Source organism: Xenopus laevis, chromosome 8L (genome assembly GCF_017654675.1).
Source record: "Xenopus laevis strain J_2021 chromosome 8L, Xenopus_laevis_v10.1, whole genome shotgun sequence".
Lineage (NCBI taxonomy): Eukaryota > Metazoa > Chordata > Amphibia > Anura > Pipidae > Xenopus > Xenopus laevis.
The window spans coordinates 8,998,978-9,020,751 of NC_054385.1; the positions used below are offsets into that span (position 1 = coordinate 8,998,978).

Consider the following 21,774-nt stretch of genomic DNA (forward strand, 5'->3'; position numbering starts at 1 on the left):
CATCGCGCCATCGATTTACATTCTAGCCAGTGGGAGGCAGCCGTGTGCGTTTTGTTTTCCGAAAGCTGCCTCACGAGGAAAGTTCGGGCAACTTCGGAAAACGAAGCGCTCCGAGTGGCATCCTGCTGACAATTTAGATTCTAGCCGACGGGAAGCAGTTCGGTGGCGATTAGTTGCCCTGAAGAAGAGCCGATTTATCGTTGGGTGACTAAATCTCCCTGAATCTTCGCGGAGAACGGATCTTACCTTAATTTAGATCATGATGACTAAGGGCAGAGACACACACTCAGATTCGGGGAGAAAGTCGCCCAGCGACAAATCCCCTCTTCTTTGGGGCGAATCTGAGCGTGTGTCTCTGCCCTTAGTCATCATGATCTAAATTAAGGTAAGATCCATTCTCCGGAAAACCCCAGGTCCCGAGCATTTTGGATCACAGGTCCCTGTATCAGAAAGCTCAGTAAAACTATGAAAAGTGGAAAATATTTAGGGTTTTTTTTTTTTGCACAGGCAACTTACGCTACTTCGTTGAGATAACAAAACAGTGCGAGGGAGGAGCTGTGCTGGGTCTTGTTCTTGGTGTTGGTGACTTTCACGGGGACACCTGTAAGAAAGGACAATCACAGATTCTGGGGGTGAACGTTAGAGACCCCAGTAAGCTTCCCTTCCCCCCCAGGGAACCCATCATTTCCCACTGAATACATAAAGGCCCTCGTTGCCCCCCACACACACTGCTTTAAATGAATGAGACAGAAATGAACTCCAAGTAACTTCTTAAATAGCAGGAGGTGATGGGTTGGGAAGGGGGTGAGGTTACAGATTCATGGCGAAATAGAAGCGGCAATAAAAAAATAAAACACAAGGGCCCCCCTCCTCTTCTGTCTCCGTAGCAAGGTCCCGTCTTTCATTTCATACACTGTGAAATTGCAACCAGCCCCATCACTAATTCCATTTCACGCTCTGCCATTGTCTTAAAGGCCTGCGCCTTCTGTCCCACCACTCACACATTTGAGCTTGACAAATGGGGGCATGAAATAAGGGGGGGCTGCCTAAAGCTGGTGGCCATGTTGCACTATAAACCCAACCCCTTTCCTTCCATAAATGTCTATTTCAAAGCACCCCCCCCCCGTTCTCCAGCTCAACTTCAGTAACTGTCAGTTCTCAATGGCAGCTGCCCCCTCTCAGCCTAAAGTTAAAGCCGCTCGGACTAAAAGCGCTGCTGGTGGGGGAATCCCATGAATTAATTATTACACCTTCCAGAAAAAAGGAAAAGGGAAGGGTGTGGCGGATTAATGACGGATGGGGGCGAGGAGGGGGGTTAATGGGGGGTAGAAGACAGTCCATGAAAAGAAAAGGGTAATTATTCTTTTGCAAAGCGAAATGAGCAATAAATGTATCAGCAATGTGACAAGGGCTTGTTCATTGGCAAAAGAAGATCTGTCCCAAAGTTTGCTGCCTAATCTTTCTTCCATCTGTTCCCCCCATTAGCATTATTCACTGCCAATCACATCCTAACAGGCTCCTTTCACTCCCTATTGCTATTAAATGTAATTCTTGCCAATAATGAACTTTAAGCTCTTTTCCGCCTGAATCCCATTTAGGGTTTTTTTTTTTGGTTCCCTTTCTTCTGCGGGGCTGGAATTCTCGGGCCCCCGCCGTCTATTACAGGCTCTCGACTGCTTATCTTTTTTAAAATAGTCAATAATTAGATTAGAACTTCAAATAAATGAAGTGGGAGATGAATAGGAGGGAGATCTTTATGGCGAGAGAATGGAGAGGTTCCCAAAATAAATGCCCGTTGGTATTCTGTTTCCTAAGCGGATCCCAGTAACAATATAGCAGCGCGAATAGCCATACGGAGTGTAAATAAGTAACTTTATGTCGCCTATTATATGATAACCTTGCAGCTGGAGCCTATTCCAGCACGGGGTGACCTTCGTGCCAAGTGCACGTGAACTTTCTCTTTTTCTTGCTGAATTTGCACAACAGACGCGTGTAAATCCCATATAGCGTTGCTCTTTAAGTTCATTATTTTCCCGTGTCAGTACGGGCCTGTGTGCATCTGTTCCTGAGGAGCTGGAATTCTGCAGCATTTTGCCCCCCAAACAAAGACTAAAAAGACTTTTTTTGAGGACAGAATTGTAGTTTTAGTTTTTGTTGTTTTATTGGTGCCCCTGTTATAATATTTCAGAGGTATCAGCAACTCTATGGGGCAGAGACTCCCTTCTTTCTATATCATACACATAACCTCTAAATTCAACATGATTTCCATTCATTCTGAGCCCCCCATTAGCCACATTGCTATAGATATTGATATAGTATTGAGAAGAGCAAAAACGTGTTTACTTTGATATCTACCTGGCTTCCCTTTCAGTTACTGGTACCTATTTATTATGATCGTGAGCCTCCTCATGCAGTACTGTGGGGTCCAGCCCCACTTTGCAATTCATATATGAGCTGATATTGAGGTCACATGACTTAACTGGCCAAAAAGTTGGATATAGTCCATTAGCCAAAAAGCAATGATAAGTTTGCTTGGCCTGGAGAAGCACCTTTTTGATCTGCTGATGCCTCATCTATACACTTAGGGGCTGATTCACTAAATTCGAGTGAAGGATTCGAAGTAAAAAAACTTCGAATTTCAACGTTTTTTTTGGGCTTCTTCGACCATCGAATGGGCTACTTCAACCTTCGACTACGACTACGAATCGAAGGATTCGAACTAAAAATCGTTCGACTATTCGACCATTCGATAGTCGAAGTACTGTCTCTTTAAAAAAAACTTCGACCCCCTAGTTCGGCAGATAAAAGCTACTGAAGTCAATGTTAGCCTATGGGGAAGGTCCCCATAGGCTTGCCTAAGTTTTTTTGATCGAAGGATATTCCTTCGATCGTTGGATTAAAATCCTTCGAATCGTTCGATTCGAAGGATTTAATCGTTCGATCGAAGGAATAATCCTTCGATCGTTCGATCGAATTTTCTGCGCTAAATCCTTCAACTTCGATAGTCGAAGTCGAAGGATTTCAATTCCTAGTCGAATATCGAGGGTTAATTAACCCTCGATATTCGAACCTTAGTGAATCAGCCCCTTAGAGTTGCTGTCAGGAATAGTGGGTTCCCATAAAACTCCTTGACCATACCCCTGGTCCCTCTCTGATTCACCTAAACCTGTAGCCCACTCCTGGAACCTTTACTTTGAATAGGACCTTGGTACGACCTTTGCTTCTACCCATGATGGTGGTCCTGTATGTACTGAAAAATGGTCTTCCAAAAGTTCTCTTGCCAAACTATTAGACTACCTTCTCTTTATAAAGACCACAACATCATGGTGTGCACTGTGCTTCTAGGACTTCTTCATCAGACTCAGATATGAAAAAAAACTCATTAATAAAATATAATACTATATTATAGCAGTGACATGATCAACCAGTGTTCTTGGGGGATGTTGTGGTCACCAATCAGTTAATTTACTTTTCACTTCTAGGATGACATCGGGGACATTTGTGGAAGTGCTGGGCTATGTCTGTCTGTAGCCACATGAGAAATAACAATATATTCAATTATCTACAAAATATTTACCTTTCTTGAACTCAATCTCAAGTATGTCTGGCTCATCTGGAGACGTGGCGGGGTCCTTTGTCTTTAAGTACAGTCCAGGTGGAGCATGGTTCTAAAAGGAGAACACAGTGAAGATGAGTCAGTTCAAGAGGCAATTGGGCTACAGATATGTGTTTGGACAGTCGGTGAAAAAGAGAGCACTACCAGGAAGATTCCACCACAATTGGAATCTACATGTATCATACAGGGTTCTGCTTAGTGTTGAATCATGACAGTAGAGCTTCATGGCAGTTTACTGAGGCCCATTAAGATTTGGCATTGTGTGTCCATAGCTTACTCATTTCTATATGAGAACCAAGAGGTGGACTTTACAGAATACATGATGATATATGTAAACAGGAGGCACTAGGAGCACAAGGACCTGAGTGAGGAGAAGAGGAAAGGTAATGAGGAGAGTGAGCTTATGGTTTCTTGGTGGGACACTCCTCTGAGTGAGGAGAAGAGGAAGGATTATGTGGAGAGTGAGCTTATGGTTTCTTGGTGGGATCTTCCTCTGAGTGAGGAGAAGAGGAAGGATAATGTGGAGAGAGAGTTTATGGTTTCTTGGTGGGACCCTCCTCTGAGTGAGAAGAAGAGGAAGGATAATGTGGAGAGTGAGCTCATGGTTTCTTGGTGGGACACTCCTCTGAGTGAGAAGAAGAGGAAGGATAATGTGGAGAGTGAGCTCATGGTTTCTTGGTGGGACCCTCCTCTGAGTGAGAAGAAGAGGAAGGATAGTGTCGAGAGTGAGCTTATGGTTTCTTGGTGGGATACTCCTCTGAGTGAGAAGAAGAGGAAGGATAATGTGGAGAGTGAGTTTATGGTTTCTTGGTGGGACCCTCCTCTGAGTGAGAAGAAGAGGAAGGATAGTGTGGATAGTGAGCTTATGGTTTCTTGGTGGGATACTGACAATCCGGTCCGACAATAGCAAAGACTAATTTTGAAGCACTCTTCCCTAGCCTTATCTGTGCAGTTTAGGATGAGTAGATATTGTTAGAGTCAGGATACCACTACAAAGCTACAAACACAAGACGCAGTATAATAGCCTGATTTCCCCTTTTTATTGGTTGAATACTCTTTGTTTATCGTGTTTCTGCTAGATTTTATGTCCCCGCCAGTGCATAATACTGCCCACTCTGCCTCAACAAAAGCTGTTGTAAATTGGTTTGGAAACATTATCTGTTGGCTTCTTTCCATGTTACATTAGCGAGGCATAATGCTCGCAGAGAAAAAAAGCTTTTTCTACGCAAAGACTGTGTACGGTGACTTTTTATTGTAGGCAAAAGTGCTTGGGAAAATGCCACGCACAGAAATGTTGTCGTAAAGAAGCCTGGGATCCCAAGAGGGCAATTGTCTCAGATGGAAGCGAATAGCTACACTCCGCTCCACCTCTTTTCAATATTAACATGTTTCTTGAGTATATATGGACATCCTGACTCTAGTAGGTGCCTAACACTGACTGCCAGCGCACAAAGGGGCTACCAAATAACCAATCACAGCCCTTATTTGGCACCCCACGGACTTCATCCATGCTTGTGTTGCTCATCCATCTCTTTTTACATTTGGGGTCCCTGGTATACAAGGTACCTTTCCTTGCCTGGGCTCAGCTTCTAACTCTAAGGGTATTGACACATAGGAGACCTCACTGGGCTGGGAGGTCGAAAAAAGCTTGGAATAACTCCCTCCCCATTCATTCCTATGGTAATCACCTGCATCCACCAGTCAAACAATTGCCGTAGAAATTAATGACGGGCGATTCCAAATATTTTATCAAATAGGAAAGCACACAGGTGGCAAAAGTAGGAAATAGGCCCATGTGCTGTTACCCATACACCCCTGGTTTCAGAGAAATTATTCCTCATCCCATTCCATTTCAGGTGCAATCTTGGAAAGTTTCCAAGAAGGATTAAGTTTCTAGGACTGGGTCTCCATGGTGCCTCGCTGGCCCAGTCCGGACCTCCTCTTTCACCATTATGGAATACCGAGTGACAGATCCAACGCAATTCTATACAATGCCTTCATATATCTCTCTCATTCTCAGCAATGCTCATCTGGGATTCTTTTATGCATAGGAAACACATTGGGAAGTGAGCGTGCCCTGAAAATTCTTCCCCCATATGACTAAAAGGGAGAAGGTGGGGATAAAAAGAATTTAATGCATGAAAAAGCTGATGTATATACTGTGCACCAGCACCATGCAGAATTTTATTCTAAAAAAAAAGATTAAAAAAAGAAAAGGAATAAGGCTGGGTGACCCCAGCAGGTGCACTGCCAGAACGCACTCGTACAGTGTCCCCAAGGTTAATACATCCAAGGGAATGGCAATGTAGAAAGCAAAAACTCATCTAAAAACATATCAGCCTAATACCAGCCTTACAATGAAGAGGCGCCTATTCTCAGCACTCATCATTCAAGGCCCTTCTGGGTTAGTGGCTAAAGTCTGCTTTGGCCCGTTTGATTGCTTGCTGGCCCTACTGCGTGGGCGGGCGAATGCCTGTCAATCATTCTCGCACCCAGCTTTGCAATGACAGGCACCTACTATGTGTGCACGGGGCTGAAGACAAGCTGCCTAAAGAGGCAATAGAGGTGTGGGGAGCGCTTAACTACTACTGCTCTCAGCCCAGAGTGCATATAAAGCAGTTCTGCAGCAGCTGAAATGTTGCCACACAGAATGGTGTTTCAGAATTTTACTGATTTTGGCCTCACGGTTCTTGGCAAGGAAGTTTGGCTGCCATGGTCTACAGCACGGGTCTCCAACCTTATTTACCCGTGAGCCATAATTAATTGTAAACAGAGTTGGGGAGCAGCACAAACATGAAAATGTTCCTGGGGTGCCAAATAAGGGCTGTGATTGGTTATTTAGTAGCCCCTATGTGGACTGGCAGCCTACAGGAGTCTAGTACCTCTACTCAAGATTTATCCAAACAGTCCAGTCCCAGTCCATCAGACCCACACAGGCAACTAGTGGAAAACATCTGAGAACTGGGTGAGCTGGTTGGCCATGGGTCCACTCAATCAGACCAACACCGGCCTCTATCATATGACATTTAGAAAGGAAGAGAAGAATGGTTACATGCAAGTGGTGGTAGACAATGTACCCTTTAAGCCAGGGGTCCCCAACTTTTTTACCTATGAGCCACATTCAAATGTTAAAAGAGTTGGGGAGCAACAAAAGCATGAAAAAAAGTCCATGGAGATGACAAATAAGGGCTGTGATTGGCTATTTGGTAGCTCCTATGTGGACTGGCAGCCGAAAGGAGGTTCTGTTTGGCAGTACCTGCTTTGAGGCCACTGGGAGCAACATCCAAGGGGTCCTGGGGCAGCATGTGCTCACGAGCCACTGGTTGGGGATCACATGACAGGCATCTAGCCATTGGGTGAACCAGGATAGTTTGTGTCTATGGTTGCACTTACATAACCTGACCAATTGTGTTCATTGTTCCAGGTAGAGGCACATTTTGGGAAGTGTCGCTGGCGCTGCTGATATTTTGGGGGATGGGCGGCATGTATAAAAGCCTGAACTCTAGAATTATTTCTTCTAGGCAATGTCATGGTCAGAGGTTTTTCTATGGTTTGCATTGATTAGTGACAAGGTGAATGAACCTTGCTCCCAAAGATGGGACCTTTCCTGAAGGAAGGACACAGAGAAGAAAAACCATCACCCCAATATTGCAATGGACATGGTGTCCATAAGATGATAAGAGGACCATCTGAAAATGTATTTTCTTTGAAAGGTAGAGCTGTAATGGGATCACTCGTTCCCGTTGCTCTTCTATTCAGTAGCCTTAGCAGCCAGTATTTCACAATGATGAGTACAAAAAAAAGCGTGAAATTGGGAGCACCAATGAAAAGAGAATTACGGCACGCACTAGCGCCCATCATAATCGTCCAGACAATGGTACCACCGTGTTTTGTGTTTTTAGGGACTTCAGTGATAACCTTACCCCTGGGAAACTCGCTGCCCAGCCCCAAGACCCTTTATGACATGAACCAGGAAACCATGTGTTGAGAATCTGGTGCTGCCTGTGTGAAACTGTAGTATCAGTTGATTTTACATCTTGTTTCTTTAAAAATGGCCCATACTTTACACTAGCAAATGCAGTTCCCTGTACAATTCAGCCTGCAGCCTTGTGACTTTAAATGCACACAGACCCCTGTGTGACTTCTAATATTCTTATATATGACAGTAGGGGGACATTATCTTTTATAATACATGAATGATAAAGTTTCCTATATAACTCAGCCTGCAGCCTTGTGCCTTTATATGGTCATTGAACCCCTCAGTGACTTCTAATATCCTTATCATTTACAGTAGGGGGTACATTATCCCTTATAATACATGAGTGATACTCAGAGTTCCCTGTATAACTCAGCCTGCAGCCTTGTGCCTTTATATGGTCATTGAACCCCTCAGTGACTTCTAATATCCTTATCATTTACAGTAGGGGGTACATTATCCATTATAATACATGAGTGATACTCAAGAGTTCCCTGTATAACTCAGCCTGCAGCCTTGTGCCTTTATCTAGTCCCAGAACCCATCAGTGACTTCTAATATCCTTATCATTTACAGTAGGGGGTACATTATCCCTTATAATACATGAGTGATACTCAAAGTTCCCTGTATAACTCAGGCTGCAGCCTTGTGCCTTTATCTAGTCCCAGAACCCATCAGCGACTTCTAATATCCTTATCATTTACAGTAGGGGGTACATTATCCTTTATAATACATGAGTGATACTCAGAGTTCCCTGTATAACTCAGCCTGTAGCCTTGTGCCTTTATATGGTCACAGAACAACCCCTCAGTGACTTCTAATATCCTTATCATTTACAGTAGGGGGTACATTATCCCTTATAATACATGAGTGATACTCAGAGTTCCCTGTATAACTCAGCTTGCAGCCTTGTGCCTTTATATGGTCACAGAACCCCTCAGTGACTTCTAATATCCTTATCAGTTACAGTAGGGGGTACATTATCCCTTATAATACATGAGTTATACTGTGCCTTTATATGGTTACAGAACGCTCCAGTGACTTCTAATATCCTTATCATTTACAGTAGGGGTACATTATCCCTTATAATACATGAGTTATACTGTGAGTTGCCTGCAGCCTTGTGCCTTGTGCCTTTATATGGTCACAGATCAACTCAGTGACTTCTAATATCCTTATCAGTTACAGTAGGGGGTACATTATCCCGTAAAAATACATGAGTGATACTCAGAGTTCCCCAATCCGATTGAGTGTCAATTGGGTCAAGAGAGGCTAAACTGGCACTTGATGCCTGGCACTACAGATATCTGTTCCTATTTTCCGTGCCCCCAGCACACACTGTGCAGTATATTTAAGATGCAAAAACTCAATACAAGCTCTAGGAGAGAGTGAAGACACCAGGCTGAGATGAGGGGTCAGGTCTCAAGATTAAAACCTCTTTACTAAACATTGACAATCACAGTCCCTCAGCGGCCAATTTCCTAACCCGACTCCAACAACCTCTATTAAATAAAATAACCAAATAGCAGCAAAGTGCCTGTAAGGTCTGGCTCGGGGCGACATTGTGCAACACGACGGCGCCAAACTTATTTCTTTTCAAAGCTTCGGTTCAAGTGACAAGTCACCGTATTTCGGCTTTTTCTATTTATCTCTCTCGGCAGGGGGGCTGCGGCTGTAATGTCATCTAGAAATGAACAGGAGCGGAAAAAAAAGGGAAAAAATGGGATTAAGGGGAAAAAAAATAAATTTGGCCAGAGAGAAAGAATGAGGGGCAAATGGCGAGTATTGGATTGGAAAAGGGTGGGGGGTTCTGGATGGAAAGAGTGTGAGAGAGTGGAATGGAGGGGGCACATAAGGGAGAGAGGAAGATTAGGAGCAAATGGGCCATGAATTGAAGCCTAGTGTAAAGCTCCGAGTGTCATCAATGGGTTTTATTCACCGGGTTGATGTTGTTGTGTCCGGGGCTGAATGAACTCTTTCAAAGAGCCATATGAAGTTAAAGCAAGTAAATTTCTATCTTTCTGCCATTAGAATGCCTCATTGCCCCTGAATCAGCTCTCATACAGCCACAAAATGACCCAACCATCTGTTCTTGGGGATTTTTTTCTCTCCCTTTTTCCACTTTTTTTTTTTAATCCTTGCCATTGGCAGAGTACACTTTGGGAAGAGATTATTATTATTATTATTATTATTAACATGTATTTATATAGCGCCAACATATTGCGCAGCGCTGTAGAGATGCGGCTGAAATGACCGCATATTATATATAATAAAATTAAGCACTTTTAAAATATTAGGGCCCTTACAGAAATTCCATTGCACCTCCTCCCATATGTATAAATACAAATATACAGAGAAGGAATGTTCTGGGCACACAATAAGCTATACCCTCATACTGTACTGTCTAAGGGAATCAGTATGGCACCTCCCTCCTCCCATATGTATAAATACAAATATACAGAGAAGGAATGTTCTGGGCACACAATAAGCTATACCCTCATACTGTACTGTCTAAGGGAATCAATATGGCACCTCCTCCCATATGTATAAATACAAATATACAGAGAAGGAATGTTCTGGGCACACAATAAGCTATACCCTCATACTGTACTGTCTAAGGGAATCAATATGGCACCTCCCATATGTATAAATACAAATATACAGAGAAGGAATGTTCTGGGCACACAATAAGCTATACCTTCATACTGTACTGTCTAATGGAATCAATATGGCACCTCCTCCCATATGTATAAATACAAATATACAGAGAAGGAATGTTCTGGGCACACAATAAGCTATACCCTAATACTGTACTGTCTAAGGGAATCAATATGGTACCTCCTCCCATATGTATGAATACAAATATACAGAGAAGGAATGTTCTGGGCACACAATAAACTATACCCTCATACTGTACTGTCTAAGGGAATCCATATGCCACCTCCCTCTTCCCATATGTATAAATACAAATATACAGAGAAGGAATGTTCTGGGCACACAATAAGTTATACCCTCATACTGTACTGTCTAATGGAATCAATATGGCACCTCCTCCCATATGTATAAATACAAATATACAGAGAAGGAATGTTCTGGGCACACAATAAGCTATACCCTCATACTGTACTGTCTAAGGGAATCAATATGGTACCTCCTCCCATATGTATGAATACAAATATACAGAGAAGGAATGTTCTGGGCACACAATAAACTATACCCTCATACTGTACTGTCTAAGGGAATCAATATGGCACCTCCCTCCTCCCATATGTATGAATACAAATATACAGAGAAGGAATGTTCTGGGAACACAATAAGCTATACCCTCATACTGTACTGTCTAAGGGAATCAATATGGCACCTCCTCCTCCCATATGTATAAATACAAATATACAGAGAAGGAATGTTCTGGGCACACAATAAGCTATACCCTCATACTGTACTGTCTAAGGGAATCCATATGCCACCTCCCTCTTCCCATATGTATAAATACAAATATACAGAGAAGGAATGTTCTGGGCACACAATAAGCTATACCCTCATACTGTACTGTCTAAGGGAATCAATATGGCACCTCCTCCCATATGTATAAATACAAATATACAGAGAAGGAATGTTCTGGGCACACAATAAGCTATACCCTCATACTGTACTGTCTAAGGGAATCAATATGGCACCTCCCTCCTCCCATATGTATAAATACAAATATACAGAGAAGGAATGTTCTGGGCACACAATAAGCTATACACTCATACTGTACTGTCTAAGGGAATCAATATGGCACCTCCTCCCATATGTATAAATACAAATATACAGAGATGGGATGTTTACTAAAGGCACAGGTTTGGTACAATCATCCCAAGGTGAGAGGTTTAACAAAAAAAGAAATGAGCAGCCACTTGGCTTGTCAGAATGATCAGAGGTCGGAATGTTTATCAAACAACAGGAACAAAGTGGATTCTTCCCTTTCTTGCCACCCCTCTCCCTGCCCTGGGGACCTACTTATCCTGACTGATAGTGTAATTACTGCTGATGGATTAAGGTCTCACAGAACATAAACAGCAGGTGATGGAAATGCTTTAGGTTGAGTTGTTACTAAATAGGGCTTCCAGGCGCATCAACCACAACTGCAATACAATCTCATATTTGGGACCTATCCAATGGTTTGCTATGTCGGAGGCTAAAGTTTTTCTTTATCCATATGCACTCAAGGAAAGCTGTAAATGACAGCAGGCGGCGTGTTGCTGGTCTCTCTGTATGAGCTTGCCTTCATTTACTCAGCTTTCAATTAATTTGCATTTACAACTGGGATTCTTAACCTATGGGTTGGGACTCCTCAAATAGGTCCCCATTCTACTTGGGGTCACTATGATCTCCCTGAATACAGTAAGATTCCGTTGTGTAATATAAAATAATATGGTGCAGAACTGGTTCTAAATCAATTACTGTTAATGAACAGAGGTCTAGAACCTTATAGATTTGATAGCCATAAGTGAGACTTACCTTGGGGTTTTCTAGAATTCCACCTTCATAACTGAAAAGGAAAGAGTAGGAAGAGCATTAGTTTGTGCTATTTGCAAGACATTATTCACCTTATAAACCCATGATGTTTGGGGAACGATGGATTAAGAAGGTTTGTAGGAGCAAGTTGAAAATCTTTTTGGGATTGGGTCTCTGTTCTACAAAAACCCTGCAGATGCTAGGAACTAGTTTATGCCGTTTGCAATAAATTATTTACCTTATAAACCCATTATGTTTGGGGAACGATGGATTAAGAAGGTTTGTAGGAGCAAGTTGAAAATCTTTTTGGGATTGGGTCTCTGTTCTACAAAAACCCTCATCCACTGGTTGGCTGCAGATGCTAGGAACTAGTTTGTGCCATTTGCAATAAATTATTTATCTTATAAACCCATTATGTTTGGGGAATGATGGATTAAGAAGGTTTGAAGGACCAAGTTAAAGGTCTCATTAGGTCCCTGTTCGCCAATGGCCCTGAGCCATTGGTTGACTTAGCATATTCTAGGAACTAGTTTGTGCCATATACATTTTAAATACATTATTTACCTTATTGTGTTTGGGGAAGGATTGATTAAGAAGGTTTGTAGGAACAAGTTTTAAGTCTTGATGGGATGGGGTCCCTGTTCTAAGAAGACCCTCAACTGAGGGACAAGCTGAGGGTGATATTCAGAGGCCACCACATTATGCAAATCCTATAAGTTGGGTTTGACTTTTAATACATTTTGTCATGTTGTGGATGGGAGTGGTTAGTAAGGAAAATATACCTGATGTGCATGAGGTTCTCATCCATACTCCAAGGGCTCTTGGGAGTCACTGGGACAGAAATGTTATGTTTCTGAAGAGAGAAGAAAAGGTTGGCTTCAGTGAGCATGGAACTCTTTTTGATGATAGTGAAATATGGTAGCCTAAAGGATATGGTGAAGATATGGTGGACTGAAGGTGGCCATGCGTGATAAAAGCTGCCAACTTGACCCCTCTGGACTGAGTTTGCAGCTTATTGGGCCCAGTACGGGGCAGAACAATAGCCAGAGTCTAAGGGCAAGGTTAGAAAACTCCATTGACGAGGATGTGGTCTCCTCCCAAGGTCTCCATATGATCTGATTTGACCTAGTTGCATTGGTGGCCAAACCAAGGTCAGCTCATTTAGCCACCTTGAGTTTGCAGTTTGCTCCACTGGCAATGAAGAGCCCAAAACTATAACTGCTTTTTATTGGGAGCCAACTAAAACAAATGGTTTTCTGCCCAAAACCGAACATCGGTGCGTTTCCAGGTGGAGAATGCCTCCATGAATCTAATGAAACATTGTTTTCTTAATATTTCCAGTGGATGTTTAGAAAGGAAATATAATTATCAGAGAGGTTAGTTTGCCTTTATAGCGGAGGGCCTGGTGTTGCAGACGGAGAAATACTAAGCAGCGCTGTGTTCAGAATGACAGATTAGTGGGTAAATGGGAATTGTGTGGGATTAAGTCACATACACACAGGTGAATAAACACAGAACGGATTGCGGAACGGCCAATCGATTCCATGCATTGTAAACGCAGCCCGTGTGCACTGAATCACAAGCGTCGCCTCTGGAACACTGCGCTTCAGAAAATATATTCCTCCCCGACAACAGCACCTCGGCGGGGCCCTGAGGGAGTGGGGGAGACAAAGTCTCACAGACCCGTGGGGCTGCTAATCTGCTAACAAAGTCACTTGCAGAGAGACGTCAGGTCCAACTGGGAACTCAGTTGTCCATCTTAGGTGGTCTTCTAAAATGCTAGGGACACCCCCTTTCAGACTGAGAGCTGATGGGTATGATATACGTCCGAGATGAGTCAGACAAAAGAGGCAATTGCAGCCCTTCACAATTGCTCCTCAAGCTTCCTTTATGAAGCACCCAGTGAATGCCACCCACATTCCCTCAAGGCCTTGGCTAATGTGTAACGTGAGGATCTGTATAGAGCCATTCATCCTTATGAGCTTCCCAGTTTATTTCCAGCACACGGCCAGCAGGAATAATGGAGATCTCATGAGCTGCACATAGATGCCACTTCATTATATCCACTTCATTCTAATACACTGAGTCCTTTACTACCGCCTGCTGCCCACTAGCACAGACACCCAGGCTGCAGAATAAGCCTACTTCTCCTCTTATATAACTGACAGTTAGTCAGAACTGAACCCCCTTATTCTGGAGATGGCCAGAACACAGTACACCATGTAGTGTGCACCCCTGAGTAAAAATGCAGCTGTGGTGTAGGTGAGTTTAGAAAGAGAGGTGTAGGTAGAAGCAAAGAAGAGAGTGGGGCACCCTGTCGGCAGCTTATTGGCCCATGTGTGATGGGCTTCCCTGATTGATATCTGGCCCGAAATCGTGCAGGTTAAAAAATCCCGTCGGACCGCCGTATCAGATCCATTATGATCTGATCTTTGGGCCCTAGGGCCCACGATCAGATCAACCCGATATCACTCACTTTAATGTGGGCATATTGGGAAGAGATCTGCTCATCGCCAAATGGTAGCGATCCTAGAGGGGGCGGGCCCTGGTGCGTGACGCGCAGCTGGGCCCCGCCCCCCTCCGTACGGCCGAATTTGGCCGCATTTACTGGTCCACTTGTAGGATGCCATAGGAGATAAAACAACAGGAGATACTCAGGGCTTTGCTTCTCTGGGTTTTGGGGGCAGAGCAGTTGAGTCTAGAGTGCAAGAAAGGAAAGCCATTCCTAACCAGGGGGTACAGCAATCAGGGGCCCCAAAATGGCAAAGTGTAAATCACTAGTCACAAAATTGCAAAGATTATGAATCAGTGGGTAGAGTTTGGATGGATGATGGACTGGAATTTGGCAAGATCAGGGGCATGGCCATGTGTGGAAGGGGCATTTGCATTTTACTTGCTGTCAAGACCCACCACCCAGAGACCCACATGACCAGTGGGCTGATAATTCAGGGTCCCCTGAGGGAATGGCCCTGCTAATTTAGTAGTATGGGGCCCCAGGATTACAAAAGTTTATAACAAAAGACAAAGTAATCACCAGTGGCATAACTACCATATGGCGCCCATTATATCCCTGTAAAATGGAAATGATGGCTTAATACTACCTGTCCTTTTAAAGTTTTTGGATTTAAAGGGCAACTCCAACCAAAAGCTGTTTTTTTTCGTATATAATGAGAAATTCATTATGAAAAAAAGAAATTGCCTGTAACAAACTATCCCTTGCTTAAAAAATAGGGGTCTTTTTTCAGCCAGGGCTACTATATTACTATTTATAATTAGGAGTTTGAGTGACTGCTCAAAAAGTGCTGTCATTGGACAGGAAAGGTCATCTGGAAGATGTGATAGGACAAGCACTAATCAAGGGATGAAGTCTGTGGGGCCTGGGCATCAGAGCTTACAATCGAAGGTGCAGATGTACGTATATAAAGAAGGGATCCCATGTGGCAGTGCAAGGGTTAAAGGCAGGGGCTGCAAGCCTGCGAGGAGGTGGTTAATGTTACGTCCAGTTAATAAATTGGAGTTAAGTGAGAGCTTTTTACTTATCTTGTGCTCCTGATAAATCTCTGGCCCCAGGGATGGGGGGGATAGTTCAGTAAATAGCAGCAATTATTTAGGGGAAAGGCACTACCTGAGAACAGAAGGGTGTCAGTGATATCGATCTCTTTCTCATTTACAGGAATCTCCTTTAACTCTCCCAAATGATACTGTTTGCTCCGAGGGGGATTGGGGTGGGCTGCGGGCAGGGAATGGCCCAGCACAATGGGGAACAGAAGGAGAGAGGGGTAAGTGCAGAGGGGCAGGTTTCAGGGGGATAAAAGAAAGTCTGTTCCAAGCAGGGGCCCCACAGCTCTTCTTACACGTCTATCTTGTGGCCCCTTTAAACGTTAGGGACACAGGGCAAACAATAAGCTATACCTGCACACATTATTGTCTATTAAAGCGGAAGTAAATAGGAGACACATCATTAATACAATATAATACACAGGGGTGCCTAGTGTATGGGATGGCTACTGAGCCAACGTGTGCTCCTAGGCAAGTGCAGATGAGGAGATGATTCACACACCACTACCCGGGGCCATTGTGGCTCTTCATTACTTTTCAATAGCTTGTTAGTCAATTAATGCCGCTCTTTGTTTATTCTGAATGGGTAATAAGCAGCAGCCCAGGGTGTGCCAGAGGGCAAATCACTCATGCACACGGGCTAATGGTGATCCCACACACTCACACACTCACATATCACAAGCCAGACCTGCCGCTGGGGCTGCTCCGCTTTGACTGATGAGATTTAAACTGCACCTCCATACCGACCAATCAGAGCGGAGTAACGGACGTTGCCGACTGGTCTGGTTCTGACTCATGAAACTGTGCAGCCGAAGGCGGCCCTCCTCCTGTTCTGCTCATTGGCTGCCTTCTGCGGCGTTTGTTTCAGTGAGTCACAACCGGCAGTGCAGGGATATAAAAAAACTTTCATTAGAGAGAAATAGAATTTCACTGTGTCTGTAAACTTTTTAAAGAAGTTCCGCAGCAGCTGCTTCTTCTAGGCCCAAGTCCCCCTATGTTGATGGGGACAATGGAATACTTGACAACAAAATGACATTCAGCATTTCCACTTGGTCTCAACTGAATGCACAGCAGCGCTTGCACGTTGTGACACTTTCCAACCCATTCTTCACTGGTCTCTAATTATATACACACGGCATATACACACAGACACCACCTGATCACATTCACAGCTTACAACTCCTGATGTAAGGGGCAGTTCTCCTTTAAATTAACTTTGAGTCTGCCGCAGGCAGTGATATTCAGCCTCAATATGCAGTTGATCTTCATTTTTTATTTTGTGCCCTTGTGATGTAGGCGTTTGTCCTGTTTTGGAATCTCTGCCGCTATCTGGTTGCTAGGGACCAATTTACCCTAGCAACCAGACGGCGGTAGGAATCAGTGGTGTAAATGAGAGGCTATAGGAGAAGGACTGAATAGGAAGATCAGTAATAAAAAGGGCAATAGAATAAAGAGAGTCCTTGGTTCAGCATCACAAGGTTAATTTAAGTAAGTGCAAGTGACCTGGCCAAATATACTGCAAACAGAAGAAAGGGAATATGTGTTCCTGCTATTTATATTTATATAATACACAAAAGCCATGAATATCCTGTAAATTATATCCTTATAAACGGTGAGTTCTGATGTCATCAGTTATAAACGGTGAGTTCTGATGTCCTTTCTATCACATGACTCTAAAACTTGTGTATTATAATAAAGTACCCCCAGTTGCAAAATATAAGGATATTAGAAGTTACCTCGGAGTTCCATGACCTGTATAAAAACACTCGGCCTTTGGCCTCGTGTTTTTATATGGTCATGAAACTCCTTGGTAACTTATAATATCCTTATATTTTACAAGAGGGGGTACTTTATTCACAATATATACCCACCCTTAATCACCTTCTTTCCAACATAGACCAACCCCAGCCTATCCCCAAAACTAGAATTTTCATTCCCTTTATTAATTTAGTTGCCTGTGACTGTAAGGTGTCCACCATAGAATTCCAATAGCTAAACTCCCAGTGCTTGGATTCTCATGTATCTCATTTGACAATTTGGTGCCAAAATTGCCAGTTTGCCCAGATAAGGAACCATAAAGCCACATGTATGGCAGCCAAGAATCAATTGATTTAAATGTAGGAGAAGGCAGCAATATTATCCCTACTGCAACATAACAGGGGGACAGATAACAGGGGTGCAGGCAGCCATCAGTGGGGGTAGTGATCATGAATTGGGGTCCCTGTTGCTGCCAAAGTTCCCCTTCACCCTGCAGCTCCATGAGACAAAATGACTGATAGCAGGCAGGGAGCAGGGAAAATAGTAGTGGGTATAGGGGTCACTCACATAGGTGTTTACTAATTGTATTCTGATATATATATATATATATATATATACTAATTATGCCAACCTCGGCACTTACCTTGGCATACTCCATCAGGTCGCTGCGCCCTCTGAATCGGTTGTAAAACTCTGGCATCCTCCAAGGGGCAATGATCTGGGGGCAAGATAATGAGGAATTAGAGCCGGGCCCCTGGGTGTAGATTAAAGGGTAGCAGCAGAGGGAAAAGGGTTTTATGGGGAGCACATTTAGACCAAATCAAGCGTTATTGGGATTTCGTGTCCAAGAATGGGGTGGGCATGACTTTAATACTACGTACACCCAGGTATTGGAACAGCAGAAGGGATATACAGCAATATTTCATATATTTACCTTGACTTCGGGGTACAGCGAGTAACACGTGAGCTCAAAACGAATCTGATCATTACCCTGTAATACAGAAGGAAAAAACCCAGTGAGATGAAGGTGTTCGGGGAATAAAGTGAGAAATGATAGTTCAAGTTCCCCTTTAAATTTTTTCCCCCCTTTTTGCCTACATAAACTATATATATATATATACCTATATATTAATATACCTATAAACTGCTATTTTGCTTTGCAGGGTAATGACACCCACAATGGTTCCAAGTTCTTTTCTTCTTTTGGTGAGGCTGACATTCAACCCCCTTTCCTGGTTGCTATGGAAGTGGGAACCTAGCAACTAGACAGCAGTTTAAATGATATGCTTATTATGGTCTATAGCTCTCCTATCTATAATTTTTTCTCCTAGAGCAATAGAAGAAGCTGGGACTGAATAAGTGTGATTTTTTTATTCGTTAACTAACACATTTTGGGAGGGGGGATGGGGGAAGGATGCCGTTATTCATTTAAATTTTAATTCTGTAGCTCAGAGCCTGAAAAGGAGTATTGCTGAACTGTAGTTTTCTTGTAAAGGCTATAGAAAGCCAGGGTAATGAAATTGGAATGCCAGAATAAAATCCTTTATTTTGGGTGGATGGTGAAGATTATTCCATATGATGGTCTTTGGTGCCTCCTACAGGGCTTATACCAATAAGACAACTTTGTATAACTGGGAGCAGAATTGTAATACAGGTATGGGATCTGTTATCCAGAATGTTCGGGACCTGAGGCTTTCCGGACAACGGATCTTTCCGTAATTTGGATCTTCATATCTTAAGACTACTAAAAAACCCTTGAAATATTAAATAAACCCAATAGGCTGGTTTTGCCTCCAATAAGGATTAATTATATCTTAGTTTGGATCATGTACAAGCTACGGTTTTATTATTACAGAGAAAAAGATCATAATTGTTTAAAATTTGGATTATTTGAATAAAATTGAGTCTATGGGAGACAACCGTTCCCTAATTCGGAGCTTTCTGGATAACGGATCCCCTACCTGTACAGCTCTTGGGGGTTATTTATATTTATAAAACTGCAGATAAATAAATGCTACAACATTAGCAACATTATTAGAGTCATAGATAAGTTTTCATGCTGTGAGATAACCCTTAACCCCCTTATGTGTGATTGGGGATTTGCCCGGTTTATTCCAGCAAGAGAGAGATGTTAATTTTATTTTTTTTAAAGTATATTTTCCCTTTAAAATGTATTTTTACTGTATTTATTTGAGCCCATCTGAGCCCCAGTGTATAACTTTATGTTACTTGCACCCTCAAAAGTTGGTATATGGTACCCTCTGCTGGCCAGTGGCGGGACAACAAAAAAGGAAAAGTAGCAGGTTTTATATACCCTTTACTACTATTATACACACATTCCCTTGCACTATTCACTGTTATTTCACAATGTGAACTAAAACCTACCAGCCAAAGTTATCCTGCACACGGAACCTTATTTATCTGAATATTTGTATTTTGGTTCTGACTCGGTAAAGGAATATTATAGCCTGCATAGAAGCAGGATTTACATTGATCTACATATCAATGCAGGAAGTCCTATTTATTTGTATATTATAGAATTATTATAGAATTATAAGAATATTAGTGGCAGCTGCCTTGATTTGTTATCTATGGAGAGTTCCATGTGTTGAGGCAAGCAATGGGGTAGTTCCTCCTATATGTATAAATACAAATATACAGAGAAGGAATGTTCTGGGCACACAATAAGCTATACCCTCATACTGTACTGTCTAAGGGAATCAATATGGCACCTCCTCCCATATGTATAAATACAAATATACAGAGAAGGAATGTTCTGGGCACACAATAAGCTATACCCTCATACTGTACTGTCTAAGGGAATCAATATGGCACCTCCCTCCTCCCATATGTATAAATACAAATATACAGAGAAGGAATGTTCTGGGCACACAATAAGCTATACTCTCATACTGTACTGTCTAAGGGAAACAATATGGCACCTCCTCCCATATGTATAAATACAAATATACAGAGAAGGAATGTTCTGGGCACACAATAAGCTATACCCTCATACTGTATTGTCTAAGGGAAACAATATGGCACCTCCCTCCTCCCATATGTATAAATACAAATATACAGAGAAGGAATGTTCTGAGCACACAATAAGCTATACCCTCATACTGTACTGTCTAAGGGAAACAATATGGCACCTCCCATATGTATAAATACAAATATACAGAGAAGGAATGTTCTGGGCACACAATAAGCTATACCCTCATACTGTACTGTCTAAGGGAAACAATATGGCACCTCCTTCCATATGTATAAATACAAATATACAGAGAAGGAATGTTCTGGGCACACAATAAGCTATACCCTCATACTGTACTGTCTAAGGCAGTGATCCCCAACCAGCAGCTTGTGAGTAACATGTTGCTCTCCAACCCCTTGGATGTTGCTCCCAGTGGTCTTAAAGCAGGTGTTTTTCTTTGAATTCCAGGCTTGGAGACAAGTTTTGGTTTCATAAAAACCAGGTGCACTGCCAGAGTCTCCATGTAGGTTGACAATCCACATAGGGGCTACCAAATGGCCAATGACAGCCTTTATTTGGCACCTTAGGAACATTTTTCATGCTAGTGTTGCTCCCCAACTCCTTTTACTTCTGAATGTTGCTTACGGCTTCAAAAGGTTGGGGATCCCTGGTCTAAGGGAAACAATATGGCACCTCCCTCCTCCCATATGTATAAATACAAATATAGAGAGAAGGAATGTTCTGGGCACACAATAAGCTATACCCTCATACTGTACTGTCTAAGGGAATCAATATGGCACCTCCCTCCCAAATGTATAAATACAAATATACAGAGAAGGAATGTTCTGGGCACACAATAAGCTATACCCTCATACTGTACTGTCTAAGGGAATCAATATGGCACCTCCTCCCATATGTATGAATACAAATATACAGAGAAGGAATGTTCTGGGCACACAATTAGCTATACCCTCATACTGTACCGTCTAAGGGAATCAATATGGCACCTCCTCCTCCCATATGTATAAATACAAATATACAGAGAAGGAATGTTCTGGGCACACAATAAGCTATACCCTCATACTGTACTGTCTAAGGGAATCAATATGGCACCACCTCCTCCCATATATATAAATACAAATATACAGAGAAGGAATGTTCTGGGCACACAATAAGCTATACCCTCATACTGTACTGTCTAAGGGAATCAATATGGCACCACCTCCTCCCATATATATAAATACAAATATACAGAGAAGGAATGTTCTGGGCACACAATAAGCTATACCCTCATACTGTACTGTCTAAGGGAATCAATATGGCACCTCCTCCTCCCATATGTATAAATACAAATATACAGAGAAGGAATGCTCTGGGCACACAATAAGCTAT

The 21,774-nt window shown here is 42.7% G+C and overlaps 1 protein-coding gene across 1 annotated transcript in view; it reads right to left on the reverse strand.

Moving 5' to 3' along the window:
- The window catches only part of ass1.S (argininosuccinate synthase 1 S homeolog), a 54,048-nt gene that overhangs the window by 21,276 nt on the left and 10,998 nt on the right, over positions 1-21,774 (reverse strand). The window contains 6 exon segments of the mRNA NM_001087326.1: positions 517-601; positions 3,578-3,668; positions 12,096-12,126; positions 12,875-12,945; positions 18,052-18,126; positions 18,343-18,399. Coding sequence (NP_001080795.1) covers positions 517-601; positions 3,578-3,668; positions 12,096-12,126; positions 12,875-12,945; positions 18,052-18,126; positions 18,343-18,399 — 410 coding nt within the window.